Below are 27,918 nucleotides of genomic sequence, written 5' to 3'. Positions count from 1 at the left end.
GAGCCTCGCAGCTTCCTGCGGTAAAAGGAGCCACCTCTGCAGACATTAACGTCCCCTGTTAGGTCCGCTCTTCCTCCCGGTGTGACAAAACAAGGATTCCTTTGAGTCTGCCCCGTCCAGCTGCACGGCCCGAACACTACCGCCCTGTGCGACCTCCTGCTCCCCTCAGGAGCGACTCGATAAAAGGATGAAATCAGGATGATGGACATGTTCAGGAAGCAGGATGCTAACTGGTTTTCAGATTACTACTGTAAAAATCACTCAAGTGCGCATAGACAAGATAAAAGCTTTCTGATGCGGACATACAATCTACAAACAGCTGTTAAATAATTCATTTGTTTGGGCGCCCCCTGTTCCCCGGCGCCCCGATGCTAACCAGAATACCCCAAAAATGGTACTCAAGTAAGAGTAGCAGTACTTCAACTTATTTTTACTGAAGTAAAAGCAAAAAGTAGCCAAGAATTTACTCAAGTAAGAGTGAAAAGTATTTGACTGATCAAATTATCAATTATTTAATATGTAAAACTTACATCATCAGACTGATCAAAATACAAAGTTAAGTAGAAATTTTGGTATTTCAATGACCAAAATAACAATAATTTATATAAGTAACAAAAATAAAAAAAAATCAGGCAAAGATTTTTTCCCAAATCAGTTTCTTTCAATAGAAAATGTCAGAAACTTTAACAGAAACTGCAGGTGTGTGTCTGTCTGCCTGGTCAAGAGTAGAAATACTTCTAAAGGTTTTTTATATTTTCAAAAAAGTTACTCAAGTAAATGTAACTAAGTGTAACTAGTTACTTCCCAACAGATGCTAGCATATATTTGTTTAGCTTAGCGTTAACTTCCACTAATTTTTTTGTTTTAGCATTTTAACATTAGCTTCCATAAATGTTTTTGTTTTTCTTTTATTAGTTCATAACTTCAGTTAATTTTTAATCTTATGCTAAATTTGTGTTTAGCGGTTGCCACTTTCTGTAGGTTTAGCATTAGCTTCCAAAATTTCTTTTTACATTTTTTAATATGCTTAGTGGTTTAGCATTAGCTTTGCACATTTTTAAAATGATTTTAGGGTTAGCTTCTGCTAATTTGTTATCAAATTAGCATTAGCTTCCACTCATTTCTTTGTGTGTTTAGCATTAGCTCCTGCTATTTTTTCATCAGTTTAGCAGTTTTGTGTTAGCTTCCACTCATTTTATATTAGCTTAGCATTAGCCTCTGCTAATTGTTTGTGTGTTTGGAATGATTGCCTTCCAGTTGTTTATGTCTGTATCAGTTTAGAGTCATCTGAGCTCATCTGAGTGGTTTGTGAGCTAGCTTTTTGGTTAGCTGTGCCCACCACTGCCAATAACCGCTGCAGATGTTACATATTCTCCATTACAAACATGGTGGCCATTTTGAAAAATATCCACCAGAAAAAGACAACATCGGTTTGATTTGATTTATAAGATTCAAAATGCGTAGGTTATGATTTGACACCAAACATTTGTCTAATTAGCGATTTTAATGAATTTTTAAAAATAAATTTTCCAGAATTTTTCAGTCGCTAACGTTTTGTTTTTTGTTTTTTCTTGCATCCGTATCAGATGTTGCTGAAAACCCCCGTTATCGGCTGCTGCTGCTATACTAAGTGTTGCAGAAAAGTGTGACATGCGAAGCCTCCTGATGGGGCTCATATGATTGCTCATCACTATCTCACCTCTCCGCCTCCTTCCTCTCTTGGTGTTGCATTTGTATTTGCTGCTCACCCCTCCCCCTCGCACAAACACACACACACACACTTTTACACACACAACAGAAACTGCTGTAAGTTCCCCTCTCTGCCAGAGTCAGTTCCTCCATCTAAGATGCTGACTTGTTTATGTTGAAGGGAGACAAGTGCTTGAAACCTGCCAGCTACTTGCACTTGCACCCAAAAAGCTCGTTTCAGGCGCCTTCTCTAAACTTTAATTTGTTGCAGGAAGCGGCAGCATGAGGTCTGCTCTGCTGCTGATTTGCGGTCGATAGGCAGCAGCGAGAGACGGAGCAACAGGCCGGTTTCCTCGGGCGTGGATGACTTCTCTGAGTGAGGCGGCCCTCATCTCGCCCGCCTGTAAACACACACAACAGGAGGAGGAAGAGGAGCAGGAGGAAGAGTAGGGGTCAGCCATGGAGCTGTAGCTCAGATGCCCGAGCGGATCGCCACCGGAGGAGGAGAGCGCTGCAATGAACAAGACCAAGAGGTAAAAAAAAAAGACAGCGGCGCTGATCTGTGAACTCTGAGGTTAAATGTGAGATGCAGTGTTGGTGTGGTTTTTGTGCAAGAGGTTCAAAGAAACAAAACTCTGTTGGTTTTTATTTCCCGCTTCTAGAGCCTTTTTCTTTTCTCATGTTCATTTTATTGCAAAAAGAAGAATCAGTGTGTGTGTAACCTGCTCACCTGTCAGACAGGAGAAGTTATCTCTGCGTGTGTACACTGCACACAGACCAGCCCTGACATTCAAGCTGTGTGTAACCGCTCAGCCTTTCTGTGGAAAACGTCTTCTGCTTTTTTTGTTTTTAATTTTCCTTCTCTGTCCGGCTGAACCGTTTTCTGTTTTTTATTCATGACATCTCAGTTTGCATTCGCTGCATTGGACTGCGTCCCGTTTTGGTGTTTTCTCTGGTACTTTTTTTGTTTTCCACTGCTGGAGTTGTGACCGCAGGCGTTATCAGATTGACTGGAATGAACGCGTGGGTTCTGGGCCGGCTTCGTTTAAAGACGACCCGAACGAGCCGCCACACGACCGTGGTTCCCCTCCATCTGGGGAAAAGGTTGAATTAACACAGGAGGACAGAAACCAACAAGAAGTCTGTTAGGACAGGACGGCCTTCGTTTCTCTCAGTAGTTGGAAACTAATTTTTAACTGCCATCTTTCCCAAGAATTGATTTCATTTGGGCCCAAATAGGGAGGAGATGGGCAGAAAACTGGGCCCCATAAGGGCCATTGTTTGTGGGTTACATAATTGTCCTTATGCTAATTTAGAAACATGTTGCAACGTGACGTCACACGTGCAAGTTCCTGCTCCCATCCCCCTTTTGGAGGGCAAAAAACTGCTAGCCAACATGACTAGCATTGGATCTGGCTGTTAAGTTGTTAACATAACGCGCTAAATTTCAAATGTACGCCTGATCTATAAGAGATAAAGGGTCTCAGTGCTTTGCTACACTACAACAACTAGAAAAGGTCAGGAAAGAATTTTAGGAAGTTATGCTAGCGTGACTATGACAATCTTAACATGCAGATGTGCTGCAGGATTCTGTGCGTTTCAGTCCAGTTACTGAATAATAAAAAAAAGAAAGGCGACCTAAACAACTCTGACAAATCATCAACAGAGCAGGTGTTTAAAATAGCAAACGAACGACCGCAGTGTTAGCTTAGCTAATAGCAGCTGTAGCTAATCTACCAAAGAGATCAGCTAATAATAAAAGATAAATAAACATCAAGCCTTAAAACATAAAACTGTTCTTTGTGTGTGTTTTGGTGTTGAATCCTGATACATTAGTGGTGTTGTCAGTCAGTTGCTATGGCAACAGGGCTGTGTTTGTAGCATAGTTGACACAAAGAGCAAGAAAAAAGTGGTTTTGACTTTTTCTTTAATGGTTTTTACATTTGAAAATTGTCATGTTATAAATGTAATAAGCCCCTATATCTTTGCTGAAAAGTTACATGTAAGTCAGTTTTGCATTATTTCAAGTGTGCTAAGATATTTAGAAACTAGACCAAAAACATTTGGTAACGCTTTGTGTTTTAGCTGTGCAGAGCCAATACTTCCTGAATCTCCATATTTTATAAATTTCCCTCCAAACTCTCTAATGAGCTTGAAGGGTAGAAGCATTCATCCTTCTTGCTTCTACCTAATTTTATCCTTCCACTCAACTTTCCGTTAACATGCCTCGACAGGAGTCTGTGAACGTCCAGCTTCTTTAAGAAGCTCATCCTGGTTGTGACAGTCGGCTGGTCAAACTGCCAAGTCAGCAGGTTTTCCAACAGCTGCTGTAAGATTGCATCAAACATCCTGTTTTCTGATTGGTGCTCTGTGATATTCGGATTTTCTGACTCTGAATTTGGGTTTTCATCAGCTGTGAGCAATAATCATTGGATTTAATCAGCATAAATTAATTAAACTTTGCATAATACACTGAAAAAACAAAATCTTACCAACTATTTTTGGTCTAATTTTTATTACAAATATCTTAGTACATTAAACTAACTTAGTAATTTAGATATAGGAGCTTGTTTTAAGTGAATAATTCCTTATTATTGATGCAAAACATGAGTTATAAGTATAAAATTTTAAAGTATAATGTCTTGTTCCACTGGCAGATTATTTAATTTATAAGTAGAACTTTTTAAATCAATATTATGGAATTATTTACTTAAAACAAGCTCTTATATCTTTCTTAAAAGTTACTTTTAAGTTACTTTTGTCTTATTTAAGTGTCATAAGATATTTGCACTAAACTAAACCAAAATACTTGGTAAGATTTTTTATGTTTTGTTATATATTTCACATTGCAAAAACACAAAATGTAAAGTTTGTTTTTGTCTATCTTCTAGTGCAAATATCTCAGTACACTCAAAATAAGACAAAACTAACTTACAAGTAACTTTTAAGAAAGATCTAGGAGCTTGGTTTAAGTAAATAATTCATCATAAAAAAAGTAGTTATAATTAAAATAATCTTAAAAGTAAACTGGACATTTTTTCCCTATTAAAAATTAAAATTTATTGTTCCATTAGCAGATTATAATAAAAATAGAAAAATATGTTGTAATAAGTGAAATAATCTGCAAATGGAACTTTTCTTTCACAAATATTAAGGAATTAGTGAGTGAAAACCAGCTTCTATTTCTTGCTGAAAAGTTCCTAATAAGTTAGTTTTGTCTTATTTGAAGTGCACTCAGATATTTTCACCATACTGGACCAAAAATACTTGGTAAGATGTTGTGTTTTTGCAGTGCAGTGTTAGATGAATGGCCCTTCATGCAGAGGGAACAAGAGCCCAGAGTGTGAGAAGGGGAGCGCAGGGAGCCGCGCACAATCCAGGCCTTCAAAGGGCCGGAGCATCAATTAATCAATTAAGAAAAGAAAGCCAGGAATTTGCATTTCCCCTGCCAGAGTGAGGCGACCGGGATCGGGACGGGGAGCGCAAACAGAGACGCTGATTTCTGGGTCACTTTAGCAACAGATTCCCCCCAAAACAGGGGAGTTCAAAATGTGGCGCGAGGGCCATTTGTGGCCCTTGGAGTAATTTTGTGCGGCCAATAAGGCAAAGTGTTTACGTTCTTACGCTGAAAAATGTGAAGTAAAACATATCCATTTTGTTTTACTTGTTGCTTTTGTTTCTTTTTACTCAGAAACACATTTGACAAAAAAAGTGAAAATTGTAGAAAAAAAACCTCATTTTTGTTGCTAGAAGTGAAATTTTTATATATAAACCAACAAAATGGAGAATAATTTTCCCCCAAAAGTTAAATAACTGTAAACCAGAGGTGGGCAGAGTACCCAAAGATAATACTCTAGAAAGAGTTAAAAAGTATTTGGTTAAAAGTTACCAATCATTCAATAATTAAAAATTACATCATCAGATAGAGCAAAATATAAAGTTAAGTGGAAATTTTGGTATTTTAAGGACCAAGATGACAATAACTCATATAGGTATCAAAATATGTCAAAATCAGGTAAAATAAATTTTTCCAAATTAGTTTCTTTCAATAAACAGAAACTGCAGCTGTGTGTCTGTGTCTGATAGATTTCTGGTTAAAACATGTTTGTTTTTCATTAAGTGGGTAGAAAATCCAGAAATGTACTCAAGTAAGAGTAGAAATACTTCATAATAAAATTACTCAAAGTACAACGTAGTAAAAATACTCCTAAAAGTAAATGTTTTCCTAAAAAGTTACATAAGTAACTAATGTAACTAGATAGTACCCAGATCTACTGTAAACATTAAGCCAAACCTCACATTAGTGTCTTAATAAATTTATTATTGTGCAGGTAAAGTTACTTTTTCATTTTTAATTGGAGAGAAAAAAATGATTTTCAACTGAAAGATCGTTTGATTTGAAGCAACATTCCACTTAAAGGAAGGCAGAGCCGATAAATTCACCAGAAAGTCCAGTTTCCCTGGAAGCGCCGTTAAATTTAGAATCACAGAATCCGCCGGACTCTGAGGAAAGAGCTGGATGCAAATGAGCGGAGCAGACAGAGTCCGCTTGTGTTGAGATTTGCATGTTTACCAACAGCGCCGTCTCTGTTCTGGTTGTTCGGTGAAAAACAGAGAAACTGCGGCGAGTCGCACCTGAGACGCAAAGTCGAGGGGAAATTCCCTGCCGAACGTGATGACATCAGCAACGTTTCCCCGTCAGCGTTTTCAGGCTCTGCTTGTGTGTGTGTGTGTGTGTGTGTGTGTGTGTGTGTGTGTGTGTGTGTGTGTGTGTGTGTGTGTGTGTGTGTGTGTGTGTGTGTGTGTGTGTGACTGCTTCCAAGCGGATTCACCCCGAGTCAAAGGGCAAACAGATGAAAGGGAAACCACTGACTCAGTCAGGACTGCGATTAATTTAACTTTTAATTTACTTGAAGTTTTTAGTGTAAAGATAACTTTTGGGGGTTTTAATTTAGAAGGTTTAATAAAAGGAGTGGAAAGGGGAAACAGTTTGTCTTAGCATCTTTTCTTCTGCTTCTTCCTTATAAACACACTCCAAAAATACAATATTGCTACTTAAAAGTTACTTTTGTCTTATGTATTTCAAGTACTAAGGTAATTGCACTATAAATTAAACAAACGGTACTTTTTGTGTTTCACACTGAAATATTTTGTCTTCCTTTTAATGCAGATATTTTAGTGCACTTGAAATAAGACAAAACCAACTTAGAAGTAGCTTTTCAGCAAAATATAGGAGCTTGTTTTAAGTCAGTAATACCTTATATTGATAAAAAAGTATTTCCCATGATATAAGTAAAATAATCTACCAGTCACACTAGTATTTGAAAATCAATATTAAGGAATTATTGACCTAAACAAGCTCCCGTTTCTTGCTGAAACTTCAGTTGTGAGTTAGTTTTGTTTTATTTTATGTGCACTAAGATGTTTGAACTAGAAACAAGACCAAAAATACTTGGTAAGATTTTGTGTTTTTGCAGTGCAGTGTGAGCTGAACCACAGTGGTACACGCTGTACTGGGGAGTGTTTTGAATATAGTAGGCAGTGTGTGTGTGTGTGTGTGTGTGTGTGTGTGTGTGTGTGTGTGTGGAGGGGGGAGGAGGTGAGTTTCGCCGGCCTGCAGGTTTTAACATGAACCACCTGCCGCGCTGCAGTGAGGATGCAGCGGGTCGGGGGTCACCAGTGAGGGGTGTGTGGCGTTCTACCTGGGTGCAGCTGCGCATAGGGGCGTCTGTTGGTATAAATAGACGAGTTAATGTCACCCTGTGTGTTGTGCACAAACTGAAGCTCCTGTTTTCTGTGTGTGTGCGTGTGTGTGTGGGTGTGTGTGTGAGTGTGTGTGTGCGTGTGTGTGTGTGGCGAGCGCTGGCAGGCCGGGGGAAATGAGCCGCGCACACAGAAGTGAAGAGAAGGGGATGTAAGTCTGGCCGTTCAGGGAACTTCTCTGCGAGTTCTCCGAAGCGGCTGCGTTTCCTGGTACAGCCGTCAGCGGAGAGGCTGACACGGTTTCATGCAGATCGCTCTCCCTTCAGACGGACACGAACCCGACAAGCTTCACTGCAACATGAACCTGACGTTCTCCTAATGAGTGCTCCACTGCAAAAACACAAAGTCTTACCAAGTACTTTTGGTCTAGTTTTTAGAGTAAATATATTATTAAACTTGAAATAAGACAAAACTGGGCAACAAGCAACTTTTCAGCAAGATGTAGCAGCTAAAAGCTTTGATTATGTACCATGAGTTCAGCAATTTTACAACTCAACAGTTAGCATCTCCATGTTCTTTGTAGAAAAATGAACTAAAGACAACACTGTCTTTAGTTCATAAGTTTTCTAAAATAAGAGACTCGTAATGAAAATGTCCAAAACAAACCAGAATTAGGATAGTTTTACAGTCTTTTGACACTATACACTGCAAAACTCCAAAATCTTACCAAGTATTTTGGTCTAGTTTCTAGTGCAAATATGATTCTACACTTAAAATAAGACGAAGCTAAACTTATAAGTAACTTTTTAGAAAGATATAGGAGATTGTTTTAAGTCAATAATTCTTTATTATTTATTTTAAAAAATACTAATTATGTCACTAATAATAATTTTTTTCTGTAAGTGAAATAATCTACTGTACTTCTTGTAAATATATTTTAAGCATGCTAAGATATTTGCATTAGAAACTAGACCAAAAATACTTAGGATTTTGTGTTTTTACAGATAATAATGTGTTTTACACTTCAAAAACACAAAGTCTTACAGGCATTACTGCTTAGTTTTTGGTGCAAATATCTTTTTACACTTAAAATAAGACCAAACTAACTTAGAAGTAGCTTTTCAACAAGAAATAAGAGCTTGTTTTAAGTCAGTAATTCTTCAATATTTACAGAAAGTACTGGCAGATTGTTACATCTACAACATGGGAAAAGTCCTGTTATTAGTGACACAGTTAGCCAACTGAAGAACTTTTTCATCAATATTAAGGAATTATCATCTTAAAACAAGCTCATATTTCTCACTGAAAAGTTACTTTTCATTTAGTTTTGTGTAATAAAATATTTACACTTGAAACTAGATGAAACTACTTGGTAAAATTGTGTTTTTTCAGTTGCACTTTGAAAAAGGGAGCCAACAGAATCATAGAGTTGTTATTGTGAAATAAAGTCGAACATTGCTCAACGGCGCATGTGGATTTTGAAGAGGAAGCATAAATCTAATCACGACACGCAGAAAAAGAGGAGCATCTGTGAAGGGGACCTTGAAACGTCACAGCTCTCATCCTGCGTGACTCGGCAGAGCTGAGCCAATAACTTCAAACAGGACCGTATTTCCAGTATTTCACAAGAAGAATTGCACTAGCGACGTTTCCGTCTGTGTGCGTGTGATGTGTTCCCACGGCGACGGCATCCAGAAATGGCGTAACTTGTACTTTTTCGGGCTCCCCCGGATTGCAACGTATCTTAACAGATTCATTTAAAACTCAATAAGCTCCGCGGGGTTTTTGTGAACTACGTGTTTAAAATAACATGCTTAGGGTCTCATTTAGTTTTCCTCAGCAATTGCAAAATAGTTCAATAATCTTAGCATAAAAACTGCAAAAACACAAAATATTACCAAGTATCTTAGTCTAGTTTCTAGTGCAAATACCTTCACACACTTGGAGTAAGACAAAATTTAGAATTTACCATTTACAAGTAACTTTTCAGTAGATATAGAAGTTGGTTGCTAGGTTACAGGCTGGGCTCAGCTGGGGTTGCTAGGTAACAGCGCAGCGGAATATTCTACCAGTTGAATTAGAACTTTCTATTAACTTGAAACAAGCTCCTATATCCTCATAAAAAGTTTAAAAAGTGTTAGTTTTCTCTTATTTCAAAGATATTTGCACTAGAAACCAGACCAAAAAGACTTATTTTGTTTTTGCAGTACCTAAAGTGTTTCACATTGTAAAAACACAAAATCATACCAACTATGTTTGTCTAGTTTCTTGTGCAAATATCTTAGTCCACTTGAAATAAGACAAAATTAGCTTAAAAGTAACTTTTTATGAAGATACAAGAGATTGTTTTAAGTCAGCAATTCTTGAATACCGATTTTAATAAAAGTTCTAGTTCCACTGGCAAATGATCTCACTTATAAGTAGACATTTTTCCCACCCACGTTGTAAGGGAAATAAGCTGCAGGTGAAACTACTTAAAACATGCTCCTATATCTTCCTGAAAAGTTATTTGTAAGTATGTTCTGTTTTACTTTGAGTGTACTAAGAAATTTCCAGACAAAACTAGACAAAAACACTTTGTTTTATGTTTCTGCAGAGCATTGAAATGTGTAAATAAACCTAAAAACCTCTAAAGGCTGCAGCTCTCTTTCATTTGGCTTTTCTGTGGGATTTAGAATAATGAAACCAAACCAGTGTCTCTCTGCAGAGTCTGAAGCTGAGCTGCTTTCTGTGCGTGACGCCTCAGAGAGCTGCAGCGATGCAGCTCAGTTTATCTGATGTGAGGCGCTGCGCCTCTGCACATGCTGACCCGCGCCGAGCTCGCCACAAGTTGCTCTACTTATTTCTAGACAACTGATGTTCTAAATCTGTCTGCTGCTCTCTATCCCCCCGCCCCCCAAACTCCTCTGTCTCGCTCTAAGGAAACCCAATGCTGAGACTCCCTCCGGGCTGAAGAGCAGGAAGCTGGTCCAGCGCCGGAGGAACACATGCCCCAGTCCGCAGGACATCAGCAAGGCCCTGCAGAGCCCCGGCTCTACGCCCAGCGCCAGCGCCGCCAGCCTGGACGAGCTCATCCAGCGCTGCCTCAACTGTTTCGGTTCGTCTCCTGCTTTTTGTTGCAAACACACACGTGCCTAGAGTTTGTCATGTGCCTTTAGTCGCCATCAAAACAAGGTTACATAATCTAGGGAAAGCGAAGCGTAAGAGAGACAAAAACGGGGAAGAGGGATTTTTCATACAATCAAGCTTTTTTAAAAAAAAATCAATCAGCTCAACTAAAACACAAATACCTGGAGATCTGCTGAGAAATATGTCACTTACACTGCAAAAACACAAACTCTAACCAGCTATTTTTGGCCTAGTTTCTAGTGGAGATATCTTATCACACTTGTAATAAGATAAAACAAACTTTCAAGTAACTTTTCAGCAAGATATAGGAGTTTGATTAAAGTCAATAATTCCTCAATACTGATGAAAAAGTTCTAGTACAACTGGGGTATTATTTCAGTTATATTGAGACAGTTTTCCCATGTTATTAGTGAAATAATCTGCCAGTAGAACTAGACCTGGGTTGCTAGGTTACGGGCTGGGCTTAGCTGGGGTTGCTAGGTAACGGGGCAGTGGAATATTTTACCAGTGGTACTAGAACTTTTTCAATATTAAGAAATTATTGACTTCAAATAAGCTTCTATATCTATTTTATTTATATATATATATATATATATATATATATATATATATATATATAATAATTCCCTTCTCACCCACCGCGGGTGGTTCTTATCCTCTGAGCTCGGGTCCTCTACCAGAGGCCTGGGAGCTTGAGGGTCCTGCGCAGTATCTTGGTTGTGCCAAGGACTGCACATTTCTGGACTGAGATGTCTGATGTTGTTCCTGGGATCTGTTGTAGCCATTGGTCCAGTTTGGGGGTGACTGCCCCGAGGGCCCCGATGACCACAGGCACCACTGTGGTCTTCACCTTCCAGGCCCTCTCCAGTTCCTCCCTGAAGCGTAAGATATATATATATATATATATATATATATATATATATATATATATATATATATATATATATATTTGTTTTATTTCATGTGTAATAAGGTATGTACACATTAATCTACACCAAAAATACTTTGTTTTTGCAGGTCACAAAAGACCTCCAATTATTGTTTGTTTTGGACATTTTTGTTCCAAATCCGATATTTTAGAAAACCGTTGTCCTAAATGTCCTAAACAGTGTTGTCCTAAATTTCAATTAGCTCTCTACAGAGAAATTTTTAATACTGTTTACTTAGTTACTAAAATCATGGTATATTTTGAGTTTTAGATTATATAGTTTGCTGAAAAGTTACTTATAAATGAGTTTTGTTGTAGTTCAAGTCAACTAAGATATTTGCACTAGAAACCAGACAAGAAACTTGGCAAGATGTTGTGTTTTTGCAGTGCGACACACATTATAGACTACAGAAATACAAAGTTTTACCAAGTGCTTTTGGTTTACTTTCTAGAGAAATAAGACAACATTTACTTACAAGTAACTTTTCAGTAAGACATAGGAGCTTATTTTAAGTCAATAATTCTTCAATGTTTATTAAAAATGTACCAGTTCTATTGGCAGATTATTTCACTTAACCCATTTTACCCATGTTACAAGTGATATAATCTGCCAATGGAGATAGTATTTTTAATCAATATTAGGGAATTATTGACTTAAAACAAGCTCCTATATCTTAATGAAAAGTTACCTATAAGTTAGTTTTGTCTTATTTCTGAGTAATAAGATATTTGCACCAAAAACACTTGGTAAAATGTTGTGTTTTTGCAGGGTATTGTTCTTCTGATGGTTTGTGTGGTGATCATTTTCATTTCTCTTCATGTTTTGCATTGCTACATGTTGAATTTTAATATTTCATATTTTTGGGGGGATAAAAGTGGAAATGAGCAATTTCCACTGGTTCAGCACATCTCTGTGCTCTACGTTGTCCTATTTTGAATAAATTCATCCCAATAAACGCATCGTTGTGTTTTTCTTCCCAGATTCGGAGGGGAAGACCTCCAGCTCCCGCGGTTCGCAGCTGGTCCACATGACCCTGATGATGCACAGCTGGGTGGTTCCGTCTCAGATGTTCGTCCAGAAACTCCTCACCTTATATCCTTTGAGCCGCTGCTGCTGCACCGACTGGTGCTCCGCTCCAAAATCACATGTTTAGAAAGTTATAATCAGATCAGCGAACAGCCGCCGCTTTGTTTGGACTCCTGTAGAGCAGCTTGGAGTTCACATTCATATCCTTCATTCAGGTTTGAATCTTTGACTCTATTTCCTGTCACTTATAAGGATTGTCCGGTAGACAAACGGGGACTGAGGCGGGCGCAGATCTGCCACCTGGTCAGGTGAGTAAGGGCAGCGGCAGAAATGGTCCTCCGGCTCGGTTTGCGAGTCGTAAACATGCTTTGTGTTGGGCTCCGGGGGTAAGGCAGTGGATCAGCCAGTTCCCGGCCGTTTTTGAGAAGGACCCCCTCCTGGAGCAGACCATGGGGGATCTGTGGGAGCTGGTCCGGCTGGACGGAGAAAAGACGCACTCGCAGCTCATCGACACATCCTGCCCGTGAGTCATGTTGCTGTTAGAGACACACTGCAAAAACACAAAGTTTTACCAAGTATTTTTAGTCCAGTTTCTAGTAAAACGTCTCAGTACACTTGAACTGAGACAAAACTAACTTATAAGTAACCTTTTGGGCAGATCTGAGCTTGTTTTAAGTCAGCAATCTTGAATATTGATGAAAAAGTTCTAGTTTTACTATCAGATTACTTCACTTAAAAGACGGGAAAGATGTCTTGTAATAAATTAAATCATCTGCCGGTGGAACTATAATAAATTTTCAAGAATTATTAACTTAAAACAAACTCCTATATCTTGCTGAAAAGTCACTTGTGTGTTAGTTTTGTTTTATTTAAATTCTACTTAAATATTTGCACTAGAAACTAGACCAAAAGTACTTGGTAATGTTTTGTGTTTTTTGCAGCGTGGAACACATCATTCACTGCAAAAACACAAAAAAGTATTTTTTGTTTAGTTTCTAGGGGAAATATTTTTAGTTCACTTGAAATAAAACAAAACTAACTCACAAGTAACTTTTCAGCAAGACAGAAGAGTTTGTTTTAAGTCAATAATTTTTTAATATTAACTATTACAGTACTTCTACTGGCAGATTATTTCACTTTTAACATGGACAAACATCTTCTTATAAGTGAAATAACTTTATGATTCTTATAAATATGAAGGAATTATTGACTTGAAGGAAGCTCCAATGTCTGTCTAAAAGGCTGGCTGTAAGTTAGTACCCTTGAAAAAAGACAAAACAGATATTTACACTAGAAACTAGACAAAAATACTCGGTAGGATTTTGTGTTTTTGCAGTGTACCACCATGTACTGCAGGAGTTGTCGTTTGCTCCGTTGGGCATGTCTGAAAACTCTCTCTATAAATAAAACGTCTGTCTATTTCTGTCCTAATTCTCTTCTTTCGCTTGTTTTTTTGTTTTTTTTCCCCAGAAACCCTCATGTGAACGCATCGCAGGCGCCTTCGCCCTCGGTGAAGAAGAGGAAGGTGTCGTTGATATTCGACCACATGGAGCCGGATGAGATGGCCGAGCATCTGAGCTACCTGGAGTTCAAAAACTTCTGCAACGTCTCGGCAAGTTTGCAGCTCAATGACGGTGTAAACAGATGACTGCTGTGGCCGGGCAACAAATCAATAACAAAATATACCAGGATAAATATGTGATCAATATCAATAGATAATATATCTGATAGAATATTCGACATTTACTGAACTCTTATCCATAACCACTAAGAGAAGTTGGTGGAATCAACTAACTCACTTGCTCTTTGGTTGCCTAGCAACAACCTTCTGAGAAAGAAGCCATTTCAAGTTACCCCCAAGTTTGTTGCCTAGCAACGACCTTCTGAGTAACGTGTTACTCAGAAGGTAACCCGGGTTACCTTCTGAGTATATAAGTAGCCTTTTGGTCAGATCTATGAGCTTGTTTTAAGTCAACAATCTTGAATGTTGACAAAATTCAAGATTTCGTCAATAATCTTGAATTATTGACGTAATAATAATTTTATCAATAATTATTATTTTAAGCCTTTTATGAGGTTTAAAATGAGCAGTACTGCGTAACTGCTTAAAAATAAAAACAACGGCGTGGAGAAAAAACTGGGGGTCAGGTTACTAGTTTGGCAGAATTTCAGACATTTAAAACAAAAACCTATTCAATAATTATCGATTTTGACTCATATAAAACCCTTATGTGAAGAGTGTCCAAAATTTTTGTTTTCCAGAATCACTGAGTCAAAATTATTTGCTGGAAAAGAAAAAAAACCTAAAAACTAAAATCAAGCAAATAAAATCATCAAATTTTTACATTTTTTTAAAATTATTTTGTAGGAAATGAATGTTATTCACTGTAGAACCAAAATTTTCAAAGTTTGCTGTATTAAAAGAAAGTCATCTGGTTTTGGACTCATTTGAGCAAATTTATGCTAAATTATAAGAACAGGACTTATTTCAAAATTCTTGCTAATATTCAGCCAATGTAATGGAAAACATACACTGCAAAAAACACAACATCTTACCAAGTAGCATCATGGCACACTTGAAATAAGACAGAACTAACTTTTCAGCAAGATATAGAAGCTTAAGTCAGTAATATTGATAAAAAAAGTTCTGGTTTTATTGACAGATTATTCGATTTGTAAGGCAGGAAAAACTTGTTATAAGTGAAAGTGCAGCCAATGGAACTACACCTTTTCAATAGTGTTAAGGAACTACTGACTTAAAACACGTTTGTATTTTGTCTTATTTCAAGTGAACTAAGATATTTGGACTGAAAACTAAACCAAAAGTATTTGGTAAGATTTTGTGTTTTTGCAGTGTAAAAGCTGAACTGGATGCAGCAAAGTCATATTTTCAGTAAGAGCCTCTGGATAGACGTGGTACGATTTGTTATAAACGTTTTGTGGTAAAAAGACGAATTGGTGAGTTGTACATAACATTTTCTATTATAAGAAAATGATGCCACTAATAATTTCACGCAGATTAGGAATAAAACGTTTGATAAACAAATTGATATCTTTCTTGAACAGAAGTTGGGGGCCACAAAAACTTAGTCCAAAACAGCTGGCCTCTGGGCCGCACTATAAACTACATTAACTTTGTGTTTTGTTTTCTCTCATGCAAAATGACATCAGTTTCGGTGCCACCTGGTTGAGGGTGCAGCACAAAGTTTGATTTCTACATCTGCTCACCCGCAAAGCCTTGAATGACCTAAATGTCATAATCTGTGCCACTTCTCTGGGGACAAACTGCACACAGCTTAGAAAATGGCTGACCAGAGGCTCCAATGGAGGGTGCTAAAGTGACTAGAAATACAACCAAGATAGAGCTGCAACTAACAGTCGCTTTAATAATCAATTACTATCAAATAATCGATTGTTCTATCGATTAATCGATTATTCTATTGATTAATCAGATTAAAAATGGCCCATTCTGCAGGTTTCTCATTTAACCACTTCCGCATGTTTATACAATATTACAAATACATAAAAAATGTAAATAAACAAATACACCAATTGCTATTTCGAATAAGAAATAAATGTTTTATTACCTAAAATGCAACAACAGCATCCTTTTTGTGAACGCCTGATCATTTGTTGCTAAGGAAAATACGTTTAACATCAACATGCTAGAAGCTCTTTCTGCTAACATCAGAACAGCGCAGGGCTGTTTATTTTTCTGGTTAATGATTGGATCACAACAGGTGTTTAATAGGAGATATTTTGAACCAGGTGAAGCTAAAACTTCCACTTGAGGAGCTCTGGGTGAAACATAGTTACAGGCAAAAGGTTTTTATCTGAAATATTTGCATTTTTGTAAAGTTTTGTTTTAATTACTGCTCTGATTATGTTGTTTTTTTCCATTAAATTGTCTTTTTTTAGAGTCTGTATACTCCAGTTAACGATTAATCAATAGCTAAATTAGGTCACAATTACTTCAATAATCGATTAATCACGATTAATCCGATTAATCGTTTCAGTAGAATCACTCCTTTGGTTAGAAACATGATGTGTTGAAACATCAAGCTAAAATGTTCAATAACATCAACATGCTCTCATGTCTTTCCCATATTGAAGAGTGAGCAGGAGAAATTGACCTCTGCTTCAGGTCATTTTAGGAAGTTACTGATTATTACTAATCAAAGGTTTTTAGGAACTAATTAATTTATTATTTAAGTAAAGAAAGGTATTTTATATGAATATTTATGAGTGCCTTTAGGCATTACTTTGGGGATTTTGCTGCAGGTTATTTCTAAAGATGTGATTTTACCTTTTTGATCAAATGTGCTCAGATTAAAGGGTGTGTTTTCACACATTTTCAGCGTGAGATTATCCTGCAGCGCCATCTTAAAGTGACTGCGTTTCTCTTTTAGTCACAGATTAGAGGATAGAAACTGAAAAGTCATCTGTAAAATCTGCGAACAGTTTCAGATGCCGATTTGATTTTTAATGCGATGCGTTTTTTCTGATCAGTTCCTGGACTACCGCAGCTACGTGGTGCGAGGTTCTGTGAGGGACAACCCGGCGCTGGAGCGATCCGTCATGATGTGCAACGGCGTCTCACAGTGGGTCCAGCTGATGATCCTCAGCAGACACACCGCCCAGCAGAGAGCCCAGGTCTTCACCAAGTACATCCATGTGGCTCAGGTAACCGGAAACATACTACTTTAACTGTCACACTGCAAAAACACAAAATATTACCAAATATTTTTGGTCTAGCTTCTGGTGCAAATATCTTGGTTCAGAGCAACATTTCAGGAAGACAGAGGAGCTTTTAATTCAATCATTCATTAGTATTAATGAAAAGGTTTTAGTTCTAATGGCATATTATTCCATTTATAACAGAAAAATTTGTTCTTATAAGTGAAATAATCTGCCAATGAAAGTATTACTTTTCAACAATATTAAGGAATTAATTGGTTTATATTTTAAAGATCTTGATTTAGAATAAGATCCTATCTTGCTGATAACTTACTTCCAAGTCAGTTTTGTCCTCTCTCAGGTGTACTAACAGATTTACACTAGAAACTAAACAACAACAACAACAACAACAAACACTTACGATTTTGTTTTTGCAGTGCATAATGAGTTTCATGTTGCACTTGTGGCTCAAGTAACCAGAAATATACTTCTGTAACTTCTACAATGCAAAACAGAAAATTTGAAAAAGACAAAACTGACTTGGAAGTAACTTTTCAGCAAGAAATAGGAACTTGTTTTAGTTAATAATTCGTTAATATTGATGAAAAAAAAGTCCTGTTCCATTGGCAGATGATTTTATTTATGAAATGGTACTTTTTCATGATCCTTAGGGTGACCAAAACAAGCTCCTATTTCTTCCTTCAAAAGTTACTTCTAAGTTGGTTTTGTCTTATTTACAGTGTACTAACATATTTACACTAGAAACTAGACAAAAAAAATACTATGAATAGGATTTAGTGTTTTTGCAGTGCATAATGTGTTTCCTGTTGCACTTGTGGCTCAAGTAACCAGAAATATACTTCTGTAACTTATACACTGCAAAAACACAAAATTTGACCAAATATTTTGGTCGAGTTTCTGGTGCAAACATCTTGATGTAGTTGAAATAAGACGAAATGATTTAGACGTAACTTTTCAGCAAGATATAGGAGCTTGTTTTAACTAAATAGTTTCTTAATATTGATGAAAAATAGAAAGATACAAAATAATTAGATCCACTGGTAGATTATTTCACTCATAAAATGGGAATTGATATACGTAGAATATATCAGTGAAACTAGTCATTTTTCATCAATATTAAGGAATTACTGATTTAACCAAGCACCTATTTTTTTAAAAAGTTACTTATAAGTTAGTTGTGTCCAATTTCCAGTGTACTAAGAAATTTCCACTAGAACAAACCCCCAAAATACTTGGTAAGGTTTTGTGTTTTTGCAGTGTAGGGAGTCATGGGGTCATTTTCGAATCGTTTAAGTTGCTTTTTTTCTTCCTCCTGTAGAAACTGAGAGCCTTGCAAAACTTTAACACTCTAATGGCGGTGACCGGAGGCCTCTGTCACAGTTCGATCTCTCGCCTCAAAGACACGTCCAACCTGCTGCCCCCTGACATCACTAAGGTATTTCAGTACTAAACTCAACCTCACAGTCCGTGTTGATGACTGCTTTCCTCCAGGCTTCAGTGATTAAATTGGTTTGTTCCAAAAGACTGAAACGACTAGTTGAGATTAATCATCTGTTTAAATAACTGTAAACTAATTTGATAATCAATTAATAGTTAGTTATGTAGAGTATACAGACTCATAAAAGGCCATTTGATGAAAGAATAACATAGTCAGAGCAGTAATTAAGCCCAAACTGTAAAAAAATAAATACATTTTGCATTTAAAATTAAAAAAAAAAGTATTTATCTGAAAATATGTTCAACCCAGAACTCCTTTAGGCACAATTTTCGCTTCACTTGGTTAAATTTTTTGTTAAATAAATATATAAATTATAAATTAAGCACTTTTTCTTAATTGGTTAATCCATAAAAGTCAACAGTTTATCCCCACAGTGGATTGATGCAAGCTATTTAGCTCGTAGCTATTTAGCAAGCTAGTTTAACTTGCTAAATAGTTAGCTACAAGCTATTTAGCAAGCTAGTTTAATTTGATAAATAGCTAGCTACAAGCTATTTAGCATGCTAGTTTAACTTGCTAAATAGCTAGCTACAAGCTAACTATTTAGTTAGTAATCTAAATAAGCTAATTTCTTTACAATGTACATATTTAATTTCAAACTATTTAGGCAGCAAACAAAATATTTAGTTTGTTAATTAATATATAGTTAGCTTCAAACAAAGCATTTATTTTCAAAGTATCTAGTTTGAAGCAAAATATTTGGCCTCTAGCTAAATATTTAGCTTGTGAATCAAGCTAATTATTTAGCTTAAGGCTAAATATTTAGCTTATGAACTATGACTTTGCCACTGAAGCTGCAGTTCTAATTAAAAAAGTAAATTAATTAAAATGATCAATGTTCTCTACACAGTGATGTAAAACAAACTTAAAAAGTATTTAGTTAAAAATAAAAAACTGGATTCTGGCCACTGAGAGTAAGACTCGTGCAAAAACACAAATTAGCTTTCAGTAGATTAACAGATATGATCTCCTGTGATGTTTTAAAGCGTTTTGTTGGAGTGAAAAGTCTGTTTACAGCTTCCTGTTTGCTGTCCAGGCTTTTCTTCTCTAACATATGGATGCTGATGTGTGGTGGATTTGCTTAATATTTCCATATCAGCAGCCAAGACAAATGCAAAACGGACTATTCTATTTTTGATCAACAAAACCAGACTACGCCTTTAGGTGAGGTGGATTTGTCAAACGGTTTATTTGACTTTGACTAGGCACTTTTCACTGCAACACCTGATGGTTTCACTTTTTGATGTTTATTAAACCCCTTCTCTCTGATTATTAAGCCATCAAAAATACTCTTATAGAAGAGATTTGTACCATCATGAGACATTCAAATGTCTTTTTTCAAGAGGACAAATAAAAACATTTAGAATCTAAATGAGAAGAACTAAGTAGGTTTGATCATTTTAGTGATTCAGAGTCTTAAAATGAACAGTACAAGCGGAAATAATCTGCTTAGAGTGAGTTTAACAGATTCTAATCTAACCAAGAAGGAGTATTTGCACAAAAAAGGGCCTAAAACGAAGCCCTGAGGGACGCTATATAACAACCTGTACAAGTTTGATAAAAAGATCTGTTAAATATGTTTCTAAATGAACCAAGAATAAGTGTGCGCCAAAAAAAGAAAAGCCCCTCAGGGCTCCTACAATGGAGCCCTGAGGGACGCCACGGAAAATACAGATCAAATCTCACATGTTTCAGTTAAAATGAACAGTAAAGTTTCTGTTTGAAAGGAGAAATGTAAATTATTTTAAAGGAGAACCAGAATATGTAGCTTTTTAAGCCGTTTAACCAGCTAAAATTAAAAAAAAGTAATAAATAAAAGCTAAAGCTAAATCTGTAAATGAGTAAATGCCAGAACAAAGATAAACTTCAGTTTCTCTCAGGATGTCAAAACACGCTGAAGATGTTGTAAAGGTCAAATCTGCCAAAGGTCGTTTAAAAACACAATCTGACATCTAAACTTAACATGTGGGAGATAATTTGATCATGCAGGTGCGATCTGTCACTCAGGTGGAAGAGGAAGATAGAAATTGGTGGAAAAGATCAGTTTGACATGGACATACTGGCCAATCTGAAATCTGAGCTGATTTATTGGTTTGTTGGTTTTATCAGAAATGATGCTATAAAGACAATGAAATATTTCACTTATTTCCTACAAGTGAAATAATCTGCCAATGGAAATATACCTTTTCCATCAATATTGAGGAATTATTGATTTAAAACAAACCTTTATATCTTGCTAAAAGTTACCTGTAAACTAGTTTTGTCTTATTTCAAGTGTGCTAAGAAATTTGCACTAGAAAGTAGACTAAAAAAAATACTTGGTAAGATTTTGTGTTTTTGCAGTGCAGTATCGCAGCAACAACTACTGCTTTCTGCTACAGCCAATTAAATCAATCAATTAAAATTAATCGTGGATCTTTTGGGCAACGAAAACTGATTAAAGTTCAGGTTGCTTTCAATTAATCACATTAATAACTAATCATGATAAATGTGATTAATGATGTTATGAATCATGATTAATCATAATCACGACCAATCATAACTAATCATGTGTTTAATAATGATTATTCGCATCATGATGAATCATGATTAAACACATTACGATTAGTCATTATTTATCGTGATGTGATGAATCACGATTAATCATAATATCATTAATCACAACGTGATTAATCATGATTTAATTTTTTTAATCGATTGACCGTATTAGGTTGATGCAACCTTACATTTTTCCGCTCTTCGTTGCCCAACAGATCCTGAGTGAATTCACAGAACTCCTCTCTTCGCGGAGCAACTACAGCAACTACAGGCGGGTCTACAACGAATGCCGGGGCTTCAAGGTGCCCATCCTGGGTGTCCACCTGAAGGACCTGATCTCGCTCAACGAGGCGCTGCCGGACTACATAGACGAGGAAAAGATCAACCTGAGCAAACTGCAGCACCTGTACAGCAACATCAACGACCTGCTGGCCATTCACAGCTGCAAGCCGCCGTTCGAGGCCAACAAAGACCTTCTGCATCTGCTCACGGTGGGGGGCAAGAGGAAAAACAAAAAATGTTTTTAAAAATGGCCGCCAAGCAGTTCAAGAACATCTTAATTTATGTGTCTTTTAAATCTTTAGCTGTCTCTAGATTTGTACTACACAGAGGATGAGATATATGAGCTGTCATACAACAAGGAGCCCAAAAACCCCAAGATTCAGGTACGGAGATCCGAAGTGAGCTTATGCAACCTGTTTGTCACAAAACAAAATGGACATCTTCTCACTTTCTGTGGGTGTAACGTTTTGAAACCAAAAGCACAGGCGCAATGCAGAAATACTTCAAAGTCAGCCACATCAAAGAGTTGTACGTTAGGGAAGTGTATTATGTGGTGGGTGTGCTTTTTCTTCTTGTTTCTCACAGTCCTTGGTGTGTCGGTCCACAGCCTGTCGCTCCTGTTAAACCGCCGGTAGTGGCAGAATGGGGATCTGGGGTCACCCCCCGGCTCGACTCCGACACCATCTCAAAACACGTCAAACAGATGGTGGATGTGAGTACGACTCCCCTGCCTTTCACTTCCGCGCATTCAGACGCTTCTAAAGCAGAACTGACATTTAGTAACTTCTGCTTCTCTGCTGCTCCCTGCAGTCCATCATGAAGAACTACGACCTGAACCAGGACGGCTACATTTCACTGGAGGACTTTGAGAAAATAGCAGCCAACTTTCCATTCACCTACTGCACTCAAGAGACTGACAGGTGGGGATGCTTAGCCAGACCCACACTGCAAAAAACACAAAACTTTACCAAGTCATTTCCTGTTTTCTGGTGCGAAATATCTTGAAATAAGACAAAACTAACTTACAAGTAACTTTTAAGCAAGAAATAAAAGCTGGTATTAACTTTTAAGTCAATAATTCTTGAATACTGGTGAAATGGGCTATTACTTTATTATATATATATTTTTTTTTATTAGATGTCTTAATCAGGGACCTGAGTCCAAATTTTGTACCACAAAAACAGAAAGCTGGTATTACAATTTTAAAAAAAATCCTTGAAACCTTGAAAAAGTTCTAGTTCAACTGGTAGAACGTTCCACTGCACCGTTACCTAGCAACCCCAGCCAAGCCAAGCCCGTAACCTAGCAACCCAGGTCTAGTCCCACTAGCAGATTAGTTCACTTATAATATGAGAAAAATGTCTTGTTATAAGTGAACTAATCTGCCAGTGGAACTAGTGTTTCTCATCAGGACGAACAGATTATTGATTTAAAACATCTTACAGAAAACCTATAAGTTTTGTTTTATTTTTAATGTACCAAGATATTTGCTCTAGAAACTAGGCCAAAAATACTTGGTCTGATTTTCTGCTTTTGAAGTGTAAAACTGCTATAGTTTCTTCTGCTGGTGTCATGAATTAGCTATGGTTATGAACACTATGAAGCAGGCATCAGATTGTATGTTTCTTGTATCCGTCCCTATCAAATGAACAATAATTAAAAAAAAAAATCTATTACATTTTTTTTTAAAGTCATAATTTTAGATTCTAATTTGGTGAATTCTTCTTCCCAGGGAGGGGCAAATTAGCCGAGAAGAAATCACCTCTTACTTCATGAGAGGAATGTCCGTCTGCGCTAAGCTGGGCTACAACTTCAACGAAACGCATAACTTCCACGAGACGACGTACAAGCGGCCGACGTTCTGTGACACGTGTGGAGGCTTCGTGAGTATCAGCGGTTTGTTGTGTTTCTGGTTTGAACCAAATGTTGAGCGTAACCTGTCGTCTCTGCCCTGTTCAGCTGTGGGGCGTCATCAAACAGGGCTACCACTGCAAAGGTAAGACAAGGCCCGACGGATATTACCCACACATGAATTATTTTTACTGTTATTAAAGGAGAAAAAGTGACATTGAGTTAAAGAAATTGGTTGTTGATTGTTGCATAACTGCTCCAATCAACATACCTTGGGATTATTGGTCAACATGTTATTTTACCCTAAAAATATTTGACAGGGTTTATTTAATTTGATCTCGTCTGAACATAGAGGTTTATATTGTCGATCCAGTGCCCTGCACAGTTCAGTCAGCCTTAAGCTGCTGATTTTTTTGGCTCGTTTTAGTCCAATGTGATATAAAGCTTGATTGGTGCAACATATTTAGCTTGGAGCTAAACATTTAATTAGCTAACTAAATATCTGACTCATTATGTAGCTTGGTTATAAATATTTAGTTTTTTGATTGTGACATTTATAAATTTAAAGTGAATAACATTGTGAAAATATGAATGACATTTTTTTTTCTTTTGACAAGCTAAGCTACAGAAACCAAATAATTACCATCAACTACGTAACTTTACAAACGGCAGGTGACCATCTTCACCTGTTTACTTTTTGTTCTTTTTTAAGGGAACCTTAAAATTGTTTTGTTAAATGTTATTTTTGTTGTGCTTCTTGCTCTTAGATTGTGGGATAAACTGTCACAGACACTGCAGGGATCTGGTTCGGACGGGTTGCCAGAAGAAACACAAAAACACAACTGGGTCGTGTCCATGCACTCCCGGTCCTGAATCCAGAACCAAGGGCAACAGCTGGAGTGCGTACTTTATCCACCATGCATACAAACCACAACACACACACACACCTCTGTGTAAATAACTTCATATATGATTCTATCCACCAGGTTCAGAAGAAGAGACCTTCGTTTTCCCCCCAAGCAACAACACTGAACAAAACAGAGTAACGTCAGACTGGACACAGAACACGGGCGATTCCACGCTGTCGGACCGCTCCACTCAGACCGACCCCGGGGTTTGGACCCCTGAGAGGAGGGACCGGAGGGGAAACCTCAACTGTGTCGGACATGCGTCCCCTGACAGACGGGTGAGACGTAAACACACCTGACAGAAGGAGGGGCTCTTTCGACCAAGTTTAATGTGATTTTTACAAGAGCAGATTACACTATAGGACACCATTTGACATCAAATTTAAAGCTGCAGTATGTAAAATAGATTTTTTTAATTACTTGTACAGGAGTTTTTACTTTAAGTGAAAAACACTCTGTGCTAAAAGTATCCTGTAACTGTAACTTTTTTTAAATAAATCACAGTTACAGGAAACTGCACTCTTCATTTTAAGCTGTTTTAACTTTAAACAGTAATTGTTTTAAATTTTAATAAGAAAAGTGATGTTTTGTCGATTTTAATTCTTGATTAAACAATGTTTATTACGACACCATAATCGTTTTTTTTTTTGGTTCTTTTTTTCTTCTTTTTTTTTTTTAGAAAATTTCAGACAATCTCAACATTTCTGAGTTTTTTATAGCAAATTTTTTAGACTTAAAAAAAAAGTGATTAATAAAAAATGTCCATGTTTTTATTAATCACAAATTATTTGGCAGAAATATACTCTTCCTTTTTTCAGTCCTAATATGCCATCTTATTTTTTAAAATACATTTGTGGTAACCGTCAGTATAATGTGAGACAGATAATCTGTGGGGGGCGGGGGGAATCAAGTTCTGTTTCTCAAGAAAGAAACCGCTCAGTCAAAAACAACCAATCAGAGCAAGGGGGTGGCTCTTAGCTCTGCCAATCACTATCATCTACGCACTGATTACACCCGCCCCGTTTCTCTCTGCTAGGCTAGTTAGCATGGTCGCTGATGACGGAGGTCAAACAGTTTTCCTTTAACGGTTTTCTTGTTTCACTCACCTTCCAGGCCAAGACGCTGCCGCACCGAAGCAGAGGTTGCTCCATGCCGGTTTCCTTCCTTCAGGACAAGCTGGACGAGCTGCATCTGCACAAAGACAAAAGCCGAGAGCCGGACTGAACGCTCCTCTTTCTGCTCGGACAAAAAGCCAACCGGCGCCGCCGCCATGTTTGTTCCGCCGCCGACGTCGAACTTCTCAGACTCTTGGCTGTATGGACTTCATAGTTGTGACGTTCTTGTTAGTTTGACTCTGGAGTTTTCAAGCATTTTTGTTTTGTTTTGTTTCCTGTGTAATTTATGAAAACCTTGTTTTATTTGAAGAACACGTGCCTTCCATTTCTGGTGCTAAGATGAATTTCTGCAAACCTACAGACATTTCTTGGGCTAAACACACCGGAGCAGGGTAGGAAATTAACACTAAGCAGCAAAAATAAATATTTAGTTCAACTTCGGCAGCTATAAGACAAATGATTAGTAAATTGGGTAAGTAAACATATGACTTTATTTGGGATTGAATTTGATAATTTCACTGAAACTACTGTGTTCCAGTTTTACTAAGAGCTGGGCAATTCTGACTTCCCAGTGGGAAAAATAAACTGGAACACCGACTACCCCCAGTTAAGGCCGATTTCCTGTTTCAATATGGCCGCCCCTCACATCAATAGCAGCAAGATGTGGTGGAAACGTGTTTATTTTATAAGATAGATTTGTAAAAATGCGCCTCAAATGAATGTTACATGTAGCGTCTGAAACGACATAAACTAAAGGCAGAAAGTAAAACTTGAAATGATGTATTTATGGGTATCGCCATGTTGTTGCCATTATCTTGGGTAAAATCCAGCTTCGAGTTCCCACTTCCCAGGTATTAGGGCCACGGTAAGAAAATAAATTAAAATTAAAGTAATACGTGAATAAAGTTGTACTAGAATGAATTCAAAATAATACAACACTCATCAGTGACGTGCGGTGAGGTTCATAGCTGGTGAGGCATTGACTTAATCATAATCATATTTACAAATATAGAAACCCTGCATGTTATTGTTATTGTCAAAGAGTCTAAACCTTTACTTACCATCCATAGCCGCGCTGCCGCCGTAGAATAATTCTGTTAACTCAAACTTGGACATTAGATATTAATTTCTTGCTCCACAGCAAAGTGGAAAACCGTTAAAGTAAAACTCAAAACCACGTTTTTCTCGCTCTCCGTGTCAACAGCAGCTACGCGCAGACAGTTGCTATAGCAACTGACAACAACGCCACAAAAAAACAAACATATTTCCCACACAAAGAGCAGAACATTCAGTCTGTTGCAGTACTTTGGTTTTAGGCTTAATGTTTATTTTGCGATTATTAATAAGTGATTGATGTGGTAAGAGGAGAAAACTATAAATATATCGCTGCACTTTACTGTATGGCTAGCTCCCTGGCTAGCTCCCTGGCTAGCTCCATGGCTAGCTCCATGGCTAGCTCCATGGCTAGCTCCATGGCTAGCTCCATGGCTAGCTCCATGGCTAGCTCGCTGTTACTGTCTCTTACTCTGCAGTTGTGGAGTCACAATATATGGGATCATGAGCGCCCCCTGCCATGAGGCAAGAGAACTGCCTGCCTCACCTCCAATCTGTTCTCTGGTTTCTGATCGCTCCTCAGCACATGAAACATGTTACACACACAGTTAGTGACAAAAAAACACTGAACATTATGTACATAAGCTAAATTATGCAAAATCAGTTCATACATTAAATGTTTTTTAACTATTTTATTGGCGACATACAGCCAGGAGGAGCATGCTCTCATAGGATGGCAGCCAGTGCAGTTAGCCAGAGGTTGATCAATCCCAGGTGAGGCTCAGCTTCCTGCTGATTATGTTTTGGAGAAAAAATAATCAGAATTGCTAAAGCTAAATGAAAAATAAATACTTTATAGTACAAACCACAGGGTGAAAATAGCAATATAAATTATTTTATCGTATATTATTTTTCCATGATTTTCCCTGACCGCACGTCACTGATACTCATGACTATTTTTGTATTAGTATGACTTCTCAAATTTTGATTTCAATCTCTTAATGATTTTTTAATCTATTTTTTGCGATTTGTGTTTTCACTGGATCCGTAATACTATTACGACTTGCATTTCGACTGCTGTCTAGTAAAACTGATTATTCTTATAGTCATGAGAACAAAGTCGAAATAATCAAATTCTTGTGATATAATTTATTACAACTCGTATTTCAACTTAATTTAATAATAGTCAAAATATAATACGATAGTCGTAATAAGTCGTAGTATTAAGAACAGACAGATTACCGCTGAATGAGAATTTAGTTGAATATGAGAAAAGTCGTAATATGACTGTAGTTTGAAACTTCTCATATTATTTCAACTTTATTCTCATTTTATTTTTTTAGTATGGCCCTAATACTCTATTGTACGAGGTAACAGGAATGTAGCGCGACATTAGACTCTTTCTGCACCACTTGATTCTGTCTTGAAGCAACATGCAAACAAAATGTTTATTTCCTGCCCTGAAAATAACTTCAAATTTCTTCATTTACGGTTCAGCA

General features: G+C 37.2%; 1 protein-coding gene across 2 annotated transcripts; it reads left to right on the top strand.

Moving 5' to 3' along the window:
* The first annotated feature begins 1,722 nt into the window (after positions 1–1,722).
* LOC102218567 (RAS guanyl-releasing protein 1-like) lies at positions 1,723–26,665 on the top strand. Of its 2 annotated transcripts, XM_023350722.1 has the most exons (17): positions 1,778–2,222; positions 10,314–10,489; positions 12,431–12,542; positions 12,722–12,784; positions 12,868–12,999; positions 13,947–14,088; positions 16,986–17,159; positions 18,493–18,609; positions 21,426–21,701; positions 21,795–21,875; positions 22,100–22,204; positions 22,303–22,412; positions 23,225–23,375; positions 23,452–23,488; positions 24,111–24,242; positions 24,330–24,529; positions 25,365–26,665. In XM_023350722.1, exons 1-17 carry the CDS (start codon positions 2,206–2,208, stop codon positions 25,473–25,475), a joined length of 2,136 nt encoding a protein of 711 aa, XP_023206490.1. In that variant the 5' UTR covers positions 1,778–2,205; the 3' UTR covers positions 25,476–26,665. The 2 variants fall into 2 exon arrangements, with proteins under 2 accessions (XP_023206489.1, XP_023206490.1); XM_023350721.1 differs by having other exon boundaries at positions 1,723–2,222; positions 12,431–12,784.
* Positions 26,666–27,918: the final 1,253 nt, after the last annotated feature.

This window comes from Xiphophorus maculatus, chromosome 18, assembly GCF_002775205.1.
Source record: "Xiphophorus maculatus strain JP 163 A chromosome 18, X_maculatus-5.0-male, whole genome shotgun sequence".
Taxonomy (NCBI): domain Eukaryota; kingdom Metazoa; phylum Chordata; class Actinopteri; order Cyprinodontiformes; family Poeciliidae; genus Xiphophorus; species Xiphophorus maculatus.
This window is presented reverse-complemented; position numbering and strand designations above follow the sequence as displayed.